The sequence below is a fragment of the Montipora capricornis genome, chromosome 8, assembly GCF_036669925.1.
Source record: "Montipora capricornis isolate CH-2021 chromosome 8, ASM3666992v2, whole genome shotgun sequence".
Taxonomy (NCBI): Eukaryota; Metazoa; Cnidaria; class Anthozoa; order Scleractinia; family Acroporidae; genus Montipora; species Montipora capricornis.
Genome location: NC_090890.1, coordinates 33,746,291 through 33,758,533, shown reverse-complemented (window position 1 = coordinate 33,758,533; position 12,243 = coordinate 33,746,291). Strand labels below are relative to the sequence as shown.

General features: G+C 39.0%; 1 protein-coding gene across 2 annotated transcripts in view; it reads right to left on the bottom strand.

The window, feature by feature from the left end:
• The window catches only part of LOC138060803 (mediator of RNA polymerase II transcription subunit 25-like), a 40,311-nt gene that overhangs the window by 4,726 nt on the left and 23,342 nt on the right, over positions 1-12,243 (bottom strand). Inside the window, exons 12-21 of one of the 2 annotated variants that reach the window (XM_068906671.1) lie at positions 12,062-12,243; positions 10,441-10,520; positions 9,034-9,091; positions 8,562-8,678; positions 6,847-6,954; positions 4,960-4,983; positions 4,345-4,383; positions 3,567-3,722; positions 3,012-3,242; positions 531-707 (exon numbers count right to left, since the gene is read on the bottom strand). The exon at positions 12,062-12,243 is cut by the window's right edge and continues 69 nt beyond it. In XM_068906671.1, the coding sequence (XP_068762772.1) occupies positions 531-707; positions 3,012-3,242; positions 3,567-3,722; positions 4,345-4,383; positions 4,960-4,983; positions 6,847-6,954; positions 8,562-8,678; positions 9,034-9,091; positions 10,441-10,520; positions 12,062-12,243 (1,172 nt within the window). The remainder of the gene's footprint in view (positions 1-530; positions 708-3,011; positions 3,243-3,566; positions 3,723-4,344; positions 4,384-4,959; positions 4,984-6,846; positions 6,955-8,561; positions 8,679-9,033; positions 9,092-10,440; positions 10,521-12,061) is intronic. The other variant, XM_068906672.1, reaches the window with a different exon arrangement.

Sequence of the window (12,243 nt, the reverse complement as noted above, 5' to 3'; positions counted from 1 at the left end):
ACATTGTGGGAAAACACAAACGGCAGCGACTTTTTCAGTGATGACGAATATCGTTGTCGATAAGAGTACAGACAATGCTGAACCACTTTCGCTTTGTTAAGTTTCCTTCTTGACCAATAACCAGAGCTTGATTCGACCCAGAACCTTATGGGTGTGACTTGCAACCAATCGCATGAGAGATATGATAATGGTGAAATGTACAAATGCTGGTGGACGAACAGAAGAAACCACGGAGAGATGTTTTGTTTTCGTCCACCAACAGGACAGCGATGACGTCACGTGAATTCAAACAAAGCGTTTTTCTGTCATGGGGCCGGTTGCTCGAAGCCTGGTTAGCGCTAACCGTTGGTGAAGAGGTGGTTAAAATAATTGAAATAACAAAAAGGCTGTTGGTAGACAGCGTATTGATTTCACATCTTAGTCCTGGTATCGCGCACTGTTTGCCGCATGTTTTGAATGGTAAATTTCACTGAAAAAAGTCGAGTCTACATTACGAAAACCTGCCGTATCGTAAAGCAAAGAAACACTACCTGCTGCGTAAGTTGTCTCCGTGCTAAAAGCTGCTGTTGTTGTTGTGGTGTCAGTTGAGCAACTTGCTGCTGTTGCTGCTGCTGCTGCTGTTGCTGTTGCAGAAGCTTTTGTTGTTGTTGTTGTTGCTGTTGTTGTTGTTGTTTCAAATGTAGTTCCTGATATGCCTGAAATGACTGCTGCAAAAGCGAACAAGACCAAAAACTTACATGGCTTCAAGATATGTAGAGCATAGCTTTCGATCCCCTTCACACCCTTTGGCTATAAAAAAGAGCTTTCGCTTTTTAACGTTCGGTTACTAAAAGGCTTAGGCATTTCGCGAACGAAAGAAACAGAACCCGATTGAGTATCCTTCATTTCGCCGAATGACGTAAAAACCTATTACGAACCGCAAGTTACTGCAAAGTGCCTGACTTTTTAGTGAGGCAGTTCGGATTTATAAAGAACTAGAACGCACGTAACGATGAAAACAAGCATATTATTTCCTTGTTTTGTTACGAGAACTAGCTGTTAGTTTTCGCATTTAAAAAGCTTTTTTGTTTACAATGAGTGCTTGTTTTATCCCGGCGCGAGCACTTCACTCTTTTATTCTTGTTGAACTCAGAACTCCTTATTGATACCCTGGTCCTCGAGGTTTTTCTTGAGCCGCGTAAGAGCCGCGAAGAGGCGAAGTCAATCGAGAAGAGAAAAACCTCTGGTTACCTTGGACTTGCATCTCACTTTCTTGCAAACGCCAGGGTCAGGATCTGACCCTCAGGCTCGGAGTGATTGATATTTTTTACAAACACGCAAATCAAAATGATTGGTTCGTTTGACTGGTAATACTGAGGGGACGCGTGATTGCCAAGTTGCCCTTGGTTCCTTTTGTAATTATCAATTTGATGCGTTTGACAGCTGGCGTCTGCATGAAAGTGAGACTCGAGTCCAAGGGGTGATGTCTGATTTCACCCATAGATCACTTGCTTGTAAAGCGCATTTGAATATGCCAATAGAAAATGCGCTATATAAATTCATTACCATTTTCTCTTCTCACCGCTTCGCGACTCGATCGACTTCGCCTTTTCGCGGCTCAAGAAAAACCTCTGCGACCAGGGTACCTTACTGATGACAATCACTAAAACGGACCTGAACTTAACTCAACTGTAGGGCGTTGTAGTCTTAAAACTGCTAATGTACGCGAAAGTTAGTTCAAATTATTTCCCAGCGTTCGACACTAACTTTCTTGCTAATTTGTCCTTTGGGCAACCTGTTTTGTTTTTTTGGTTGCCTGTGGCTTTTTTTCGGTTGCCCACCTTCTGAAGACCTGTTGCCCATTAAAACTCAAAGGAGGCTTGTAAAAATGTCAATTTTGTGTAAAATGTGTGTAAAAATGGGTTTGACAGGCCAACGCGACTCATTCTGTGTGTCCATGGTGTTCTAGTAGCCTTCACAGTATATCTTTAAGCGATTTCCCTTTTGTATTATAGATCAAGGGAGATTCCTTATTTCTTAAATATCTCTGATATTAGGCTGGTTTTGAATTAAATGCCATTTGTTGAACAGTATGTTCTTTAAGCCTTTCAAAGCTTGTTGAAATTGCGTGACGAAAGGTAGAGTTTTCTTCTGGGCTTGTTCGAAAGCGTATTTGGCCGTGCGAAAACTGGGTTCGATTGTAAGAAACATTCTTTTTGAGCGGAGAAAGATGGCGGATACGAATATGTTCCTCCTTCCAATCTGTTTTGAGGTTTGTACCATTATATTTTTAACAGAAAAATAAATGACAGCAAAGAGATGTAACGTTGTATATTCCTTTAAATCTTGTTTGCGGTGACTACGTCATATTACTAGTCACTTTCTTCGTTGCAAATCAAATCGTTCCGCAAAATATCAGTGGAACAACAATTCTGATTGCCCGATCGGGCAAGTCTTAGAGTTGTTTTACTTACCAACTGATATATTTCGCTTACCCCGAGCAATCGGGGCAAGCGTAAGTGTCGAATACTGTAAATAATTATGTTACTGTTAAAATAACTAATTATGCACCTGTCCCTTTTCCCTCGCTAATTTTCGAAAAAAACGTTTTTATGGGTCAACGCACGTGCGCGTAATTGATCCATTTTGACAATATAACGCAATATACCATATTCGGTATTGGACTGGAACTAGCTTGCAATGGAGGCTAATGCGGGGGAATATATTAAAAAGTATTTGCATTTGAAAATATTTCCCCGCATTAGCCTCCATTGCGAGCTAGTTCCAGTCCAATACCGAGAATACGAATATTGTCTATTAATGATCAGTAAAATGACACGTAAAATTTATTAGTTACTTGACCATTACCAAAAAGGGGAACAGTTCCCAGTTTCCCCCGATGCCAGACTCACAACGTTTCTAATTTCTATTGAAAGATAGAGTTATCAAGGGTCAACCGGCACTTGGACAAACTCGCTTAGTTTTCCTTAAGAGTCTTGGTCGATGAACCCTTGTTCGGAAATGAAATTTACCGCTGCATTGTCTGTTTGATCCATGGGAAGACCAGGCATATTGTGAGCACCAGCTCCCACTCTGCTAAATACCATACCCATGTTGGATGCCACAGCGCTCTGGGCACTAGATACCATTTCTGGGTTTTGTGCCAGGCCTGGTGTTGTGGTGGACATCAGTGTAGCCCCATTAGTTAGCAAGGATTGCTGAGACACCTGTGCTTGTTGCAAGGCAGCATTCGGCTGTTGAAACTAAAAGTTGTAGGAACATCAAGGTATGTGTACAAAATGATCATTTCCAAAAGAACTTCAATCAAGCGTCACTTGGACATAAATGCAAGGCATTATCGGAGAATAGGGGATGACATGAATGAGATCATATATGATGATGACAGTAATGATGATGATGACGGTAATGATGACTGTCCATCAAAAAAACAACCCTATAATCGATCAAAACGATGATTAGGAGAACATTTATGTTGACGGTCCTAACAGAAGTGAACAAAAGCTACTGAGCAGAAAAACGGTTCCTGATCTGGTGGAGATCTTGTGGCACAGCGCTCCAATTCTTACCTGTCCGGTTGCCATGGCTGTTCCAGCAAAGCCCTGCTGAGATTGCTGCTGTTGCTGTTGTTGGGTGGCTTGCGGCACCTGTTGCTGTCGAAGCTGCTGTTGCTGCTGTTGTTGTTGAATAGCTTGTTGTAGGATGCGCTGTTTCTGAAGTTGAAGCTGTCGTAAAAGTGAAACTAATTTTCACCTCCTCTAAAAGCAAACAAATATTTTTGCCACCAATCGAATCTGAAAATTGTTCGTCAGAGGATTTTATGTGCTTTTGAAAAAAACAAGGCCCAGTAGTTAGATGTCATCTGGAGACCGGAACGTGAATAACGTACTTTATTATGTGGCTACAATAGCACGCGCGCTCTGATTGGCTGCTGAGCGGCCAAGATTTTCTTGTAATGACCGGACATTATGAAAAATTTTCTCGGCTCGACGGCTCTTTTGAGTTGAGACTAAAAGCTACGAGCGCGTGGGCGAAAACAACAAATATGGACAAAGTACACCTATATTTTCAATAACTGAAAGAAAAACTAGCATACAGATAGAAGAGAACCACAGCGAGAGCGAGTTTTAGTATCCAAAGGACGAAGAACCAGCCAAAACTGAGCCAAAAAAAAGGCCACATAATAAATAACTTATAAACCTCGTCCGTTCGGTCATTACAGGGAAATAACACCAAGGCCTCGGTCTGAGATTTCTCTGTAATGACCGAACGGACGAGGTTAATAAGTGGTATGTGCAGGTATGCGTGCTTGGAAGAAAATATTCACAACCACACATTCTAAGCTACCTTTGCAACTTGCTCCATTTTGTGTTTCTGGACAACAGTCTGCAAAAAACAAAAAAAACTTACTGATTATAGTTTTAACAATTCTTGGGCCTCTTGCACTTGAAAGAACCATACAGTGCTATTGGTATCAAATTTTGCTACCGCACGAGACCTTACCTGGTGGAGATACACGAGAAAGCCAATCTTGCAAACTACTACTACTAACCCTAACCTGGCACAGGACATAAACATTTTACACGTTTCACAAGACCAAAAATGTTAGTATGTTTCAATTTCTTTATGCCAACGTAGCCAAATAATTTGTCACAAACGGAGAACTAAGGAAAAACATTTTCCGGTTTCAAGCAAGCTTATAGACCGAATGCAAAAATGGCCGCCAATAAATTATCCTTTTGTCTTTGTGAAAATTATCACCCTAACCTCGTTTTACAACCGAAATTCTTTCAATTTTAGACGTGTTAACGAGGCTAGTCAGGCTGATTAAGACAAAGACAAAACAATAATTTGTTGGCGGCTATTTTTGCTTTCGGTCAATTGGGTGTTTCTCTTCACTGGTTTCCCTTTGGCCATAGTTAAATTGTAAATTAAAGGTGAAGTAATCGTAATCTTGCATACCCTGATTCCTTCCACAAATTTGGTCTGAAAAATATAAGAAAAAGACAGATTGCAATAAATAGGGATTGACAAACGTGATTAGCTTACCCCACTCTCCCACCCTGGCTAATAATACTCATCTCGATCCCTGACAATAAGACACTTATTTGCCTGATAAATTTACTGTAAGCTTCACATGTAGAAAATGATGAATCTAAGGGTGCGTTCGATTCACCGTATTCCGGAATAGGAATACACAGAATATAAGTTAGAAATCCTTCGTTTTTACGGAGATTCACGTTAAAATTGTCAAACATCGGCTAAAATGCCATTTTAAACAGATTTTTATTATCCTTGCTTCTTCGAAAAGCGCCAAACATACCGTTTTAATCATCACGCCACGTATTCTTATTCCGGAATAGGGTCAATCGAACGTACCCTAAATAATGTCGGTATCACTGTCAGTGAACACTGTATTACCCTCAAATGCAGATTTTCTCCCTTAACATAATAACACTTTTTAAATTTAAAAACATGTTTTGACAGAAAGTTCTGTCATCTTCAGTTTAAATTACAAATTACAGAGTTGAATATATAGTGTGAACCAAAATGCTAATATCTATAAGAACAAAAGGAAACATGACAATGTAAAAAATTATAAAGAAAGTTTTAAATTAACATGATAAAGTTGATGATTAAGAGTAGGTTTCTCCCATTGAATATGAATCGCTTCTTTTATCTTAAGTTGGAAGGTGGTAGAAGCGTGATCAAGGATGCTGAAACAGTCATTACAGCACAAAGTGCGGCAATGCTCAGAATTCTGTAAATGTTTAAAAACGTGCGAGGTCCTATCACTGAAAGTGTGCTCACGCACGCGCGTGGAAAAATGCCGGGTAGTTTCGCCGACATAGCTGGCACTACAGCCCGCACACAAAAACTTGTATACCACACCAGGGAATAGCTCGGCAATAAGGAGGAACGATCAGCCTTGTGGAAACATTGTAGAGAGAAACACAGTAGTGAGATACAGTAGTTTCAAATGAATGTAACCGGTGTCTACTCAAACGACGCAATGCTTAGACAAATATCTGAGGTTGTCAAGATTAACAATGTAGATGAAGACTCATTGATGAACTCTAAAAACGAATGGAACTATTTCCAGATTCCGCGTGCTGTAATCACGCATGGACGCGTTGTTCTACCGAGATGAGAAGTCTCGTGATGACGTACATGAAGTCTGAGAAAGCGTGGACCATTCCAATGTCTCTTACATGAACGATATAAGTATTTTTATTTTTAAAATGGCGGACGACTGACGAGGATCGTAGATCGAAATATATTTCGGATTCCCGCGAATTTTTTCGGTTTTATTTTTTTGAGAACAACTATTTTACAGTTCTATTAATTCAATTAAGTGCGTCGAACGTGTACAGAAGACGTGATGTCTAGTTACTCTCGATATTCAAACACGTTCTTGGCTTCGATATATGAGATTTGACAGAAGCCGGTTTCTGTCGAAACATGTTTTTAACTTTAAAAAGTGTTGTGTTGTTTCTAAAAATATCGATATGCCTGCTCCTATCCAGACTTTAACATAATAGTCTTCCTTCGTCGTGAAATTATCCCCTTATCCTCAAGGAAGACTAGATCACGAGGTAAATTTTAAAATCTTGACACAAACTCTAAATAGGTGTTTCTTGAACGCAAGAAATACGTAATACAGGTCAAATTCAAATCTTGCAACTATCTTTAATGGGACCCAACAAAGGCTGTGTGCACATCCATGACGCATTAACCGCGGGTCAGAACCAACTGTGTCTCACAAGGCTCAAGGTCTTTGACGAATCCTTTTTGCTGCTAGTAATGTATGTTAGATCAAAATCTAATGAAGTTTATTTTAATATTGACCTGCTCAATGGGTATTAATCCCACAAATGCACGTTTTCTGGGACTAAAAATCAAAAGAAGTACTTTGACATCACACTGAGGCACTGGTGGGAAATGAACACACCCAGCCTGAAAAGGAAAAGTATAAATACAAATCAAATCATCGTCAAAATTAATTTCATTCTCAGATTCAACGAGTGTGAATTTGAATATGTCTCATTTAATTTTAAATTCTGAACGTTTTAATACTGTCAGGCACAATGTTTTTGCTTGGCAACACTTAACATGATCATAAACTATTTTTACATACCATTATTATTATAACCTTACGGGCCGCTCAGAAACCTAATTTAACATTTACTCCTGCACGTAATTCCAAAAAAACGGATATTCGACAACAAAACAGTTTCTGTAGAGATGACCTGGGAACCAGAACTAAATATATAAATAATATTATACACAGTGGTCTAGACAAAACGTTAGATGACATTTCTGAATTCTGTATACACGTACTGTAACAAGTGCAATAAATGCTCAGACAACATTTTAGATACAACCTGTAAGACTGACTTATCGTATTCCCAGTTTATCCCTTAACTTATATTCTTACATATCCTAGTATTATATGGACTTTAATCCCTCCTATATTATTGCATGTTATCATTCTATGTCTAAACCTAAATATATCTCAAGTACTATATGTATATGTAATCACATGGGCCCGACTGCAATTAAGTATTCATTTCACGCGTATTTTCAAGGGAAATTTGTAAAACTTTAAAAATACAAGTGAAATTAATCCTTAATTGCACGAGGGCATATTGTGATTACATTTTTATAGCACACTGTTCAATGCCACGTGCGACAAATGACGATCACCTTTACATGTTTTCATTCCGTTAATATTCAATTCAATAAATCGATGCTGTCAACAGAAATATGGCTTAATTCAATTAAACAGTAATTTACATGTGGAAAAAAGCAGTTTAAACACGAAGACGCACTACAAAAGGCGAGGTGCCGTAGGCACAAGCAAATGATACATCAATCAACTGTGGGCTATGGACGCAACCGAGCTCTAATTTATGGCAATGTGCCTGTAAAATGTCATAAATATTATCTGTCGTTCTTTTTTAATCCCGAGTCCTTTTTTCTCGCGCTAGAAATATCTTTTAGGGCTTCCATTTCTGTGTTGCTGCTTGTTGATCACTATCTTGGATAATTAATCTGTTGTGCTTAAACGAATTCGACCAAAAGCAGAGCGTGAAGCCACCCCTTTTATAGTGCGTCTTCGTGTTTAATCAGAGTCAGAATCTGGAATAAAATGTAACCTCGCTTGCTCTGGATAAGCAACTGTTAACGAATCAGGATCAAGCGATCATGCCCTCTTGGTTACCAAAAGTACGCTCGTGATTAAGAAAAAAAATGCCCACCGTCTCAGCCAATCAGAATTCGGTAATTTTGCCCCATACGTGATAAGGACTATAATCCACCTTTTATCCCCAAAGCGTCTATGCTCATAATTTATCGTGGCAGTGGCCAGCTCGAGAGCTTTACCTTTGGCCACGGCACACATTTCAATTTATTATTCTGTAAACATTCCTATACTGTTGTTAATGTAAAGAATGTTTTTTCTCATCGGCTGTGTAAATTGTGATAAATAGTGCAAAATAATAAAAATCTTGAATCTTGAACTTTGTTAAGGCCCATGCCAAAATCGGTTTATAAGTACTTACAAACTTGATTCCCTGAGATGCCATGACTCTGTAGAGAGCTTTTAAAGATGCTGGATCATTTGCAGCAAAATGGAAGGCTACAGTTTTGGAGTTCTGTAGAAGAGGCCCAAGACTAGACTGGAAGAAAAAAACCCAAGGAAGAGCTTTAAAATTGATAAGAAATCATAATTTTCAACAAGATGTAATGCGAAATGACCCGCTGCAGGTATCAGTATCACAAACGCATAAATTGTTTTAGTCTATATTTTTGTCACATAGATTTAATAAATTTCCACCTTTGCTGTAATTTTGTCTGTCAGACAATGGTACGGCTAGGACTCAGATATAACACGAGACTGTGAGACAAGTTTTAAAAAGCTGACTATACTTTCTTACGTTCTCAATCACTGCGTTTCAATGATCCTGACAATTACTTGAACAAAATGAAATTTCACCGAGCACAGAACAGCAGAATAAATTATTACTGACTTACCAGCAGATTTTGAGGAATGAGCTGCATAATCAGTTTTGGGGGCCAATTGTTCGATTTGCTACAACATAATAAAATGCAGGATTTTTCATGAGTACTCGCTGCAGTGGTACACGAATAATAACTATGGCACTTTTAACTTGTAACAACGGGGGCAAACCCTTTTGAAAGGGAGGATTGGAGCCCATTTTGTAAAAATTTATTCATTTTCCACGAAAGGAAATTGTCATTGCACTCTAAAGGATGAGAAAACAAAATGAAAGTAAGACCTTGAAAGTAATATTATTTCTGTAGAAACAGTTAGCCTGCGAGAGAGCTTGCTTGGTTATTTTCTTTTCCCAAAATTTCATTGTCATCTTAGGCCTATGCGCAGACCAGTAAGCTCGGGAGGAGTTTAATAATTTAGTAATGATCATAATGCCAGTCGAGCATTTCAATGAGAATTTTGGGCAAAAATTCCTGTACACTCAGACAAACTTTGCTATGCACCGTTACACGTAGATGTGTATTCAACGCAGAAACCAAAACACTCGCAGTAGACCGTCCTGCCATCTGTATGTGCACTTAATATTTGACAGACTTTTAACTTTAAAACTTCTTCCTCTGACATTTGACCGCGAACTCAAAGATCTTGTTTTCTTTTATAAATGTCTGAATGGTTTTACTGATCTTCGTGTTTCTCATTTTGTTTCTTTTGTTTCTCACGGCCGAACCAGACAAAGTAATTCTTATAACCTTAAAACTCCTGTATGTAAAACTAGCACTTTTCAGGCCTCTTACTTTAATCGTATTGTTAAGCTCTGGAACTATATCTGTAAATTTTCACCCCCTACCAGTTTTTCAACTACTGCTTCCTTTTGCAACTTTGTTACTGAGCACATATTTCACCTTCTGCACAATCACTTTGACATTTACTATCCCTGTACCTGGTCAATTGTACGATCCTGCCCCTGTCATCCCTAGTTTTTAGTGTCTTTTAAATTTAACCGTGTTTTAATTATATCATGGGCAGTGCCTCGCATGGGTCCTCGCGTCCCGTTCGCACCTTCCCTTTTGACCTTATCACTTCGTATCACTTTGCATATATATTTCATTTCTTTTCGGTTATTCATTTTTTGGTATGTAACATGGTCGCCAGAAGAACCTCGTAGAAGAGGACGTCCAAATACTACACTAAAAGACGTCCTGAAAAGCGACACTGGGCTTAACAACGACGAAATGAGAGCAGCAATGGCAGACAGATTGATCTGGAAGAAGAATTTCATCATGTCACCGAACTGAAGTTCGGATGCAGCTACTACTACTACTATGTAACATGTGTAATGGTCAATAAAGTTGTTAAAAAAAAAAAAAAAAAAAGACTCAGTTTTTCGTTTTGTGAAAATGCCAATCAATTTTGCAGGTACTTACAGTGAGTCCCCAGGGACAACTGACATATGACAAGCCAAAGAGCGGGTTATTTTCTGCTGGGGTCCAGCAGGGTCGCGAACCTATCAGAAATAAGACTGTGGTTGAATCTTAAAGAGATGCAATACAAAAAATGAAAAAAACAACATGAGGCATGAGAGGTTGAGAGTAAGAGGAGACTGTATTGTTCACATTGCACAATGTAGTTGCAAAATTAGTCTTATCATGACATCGCTGTAGGGTCAAATCCGTCTCCAAACAGGTATGTTGATCCCTTATATATAAAATCAGTGTAAACAAACCATCTACAGTAACAAAGGAATACACAAGAAAACGTAAAAACTCGTATATATGTGTTGCAGGTTAAAGTTGATCTCAGATCACTACGGAAAGTCAGTTATCACTTTACTCACAAATTACTTTCCTTTGTCAGATTGTTAGTATTCTAGCAAAGTCTTAAGTTTCCTTATATTTGAGGGAAAATCGCCACAATTACTTTGAGTAATGATCTTTAACTTGAAGAACCCAGTTACAGTTTATGCTCCTTAGAACAGTTACAGGTTATTTTACGAAAATCGCTCACATCTAATTCCACAAGAGAAAAAAACCGGATGCTTTAATTTGGTTTGTTATCATGACTAATAATGCTGCCTTGTTCTTGGAGTATTTTGCATAGCGACGTAACTAAACTTTTAACTCGCAGGGAAATTCCGCTGAAAGACATTTGTACATATTTCTCTGTTTTGTCTCTGCTATGGTGACACGTGGCTGAATGTGGCTCGTTCAGTATTCTATTTTATTCCCTATTCCCAAATGGCACATGTGTTGGCACTGTTGACGATTATTTTGTCCTTCAAAATCAAGAGCCCATTTTCTTGTGAGCATTCCTCAGTGCATTCTCGCTGATCTTCTTCAGATAAATTTAGGCACCCTTTAACTTCTTCACTGTTTTGCTTGTTTAGATTTTGTGACGTTCTTGAACAATAAGCTCATTCATCTTTTTGGAAAAGTACTCAGAGTTCACATAAACATCTGCCGGCAATTCCATCGGCGGCCATAACTTTCGATAAGTTGAAAATTTTAAACCCTAGGAGTGACATGGAAGAGATACAGACCGTAGGTACTAATAATGAAAGGGATAGATGAGTTCAATGGGCTAGAGAGGAAGATTGGAAGTAGAGGGAGGGAGGGAGGGAGGGGAAGCATGGAAGGAAAGCGGGAAAAGATGAAAAGAGTAGGAGAGAATTTAATCAATCTCTCTTTTTTCATTATTTTCTTCTTGATCCCCCCAAAAATCAAGGCCCCATTTTTCATCACGCCCCTCCCCCCCCCCCCCCAAAAAAAAAAGGGAAAACCCTTTTTAGACAGTTCATACTTACTTGAGTACGTACTGTATTATGAACTGCCAAAAAAGGGGTTTCCTAGGTTGAGACAGATAAACCTGAAGGGTACATGTACTATTTGACCTGCAACGGATACACGTATGTCAACATAAAACTGTACGCATACATGTACACATCATATGTGTGTTAAGTGTATAGTACGCGTATGCAAAGTTCCCTTATCTTTGAGCTGCACTGTACTTCATTAATCACTCCGGCAGGCATTTTGCGTTTTGACTTACTGTGTCTTGCCATTCGAGCTGTCCCGTCCAGGCTAAGGTTCTTTGTGGGACTGGTGTTGGGTTACTATCATTTCCTGGAACGTTAACTCCTGAAACTATTTGCTGTGCAGGACCTGGTAAAGTAGGAGCAGTTATGGGGGGTTGCGAGGTGACTTGAGGCCAATTTGGCACTGTAGTAATCA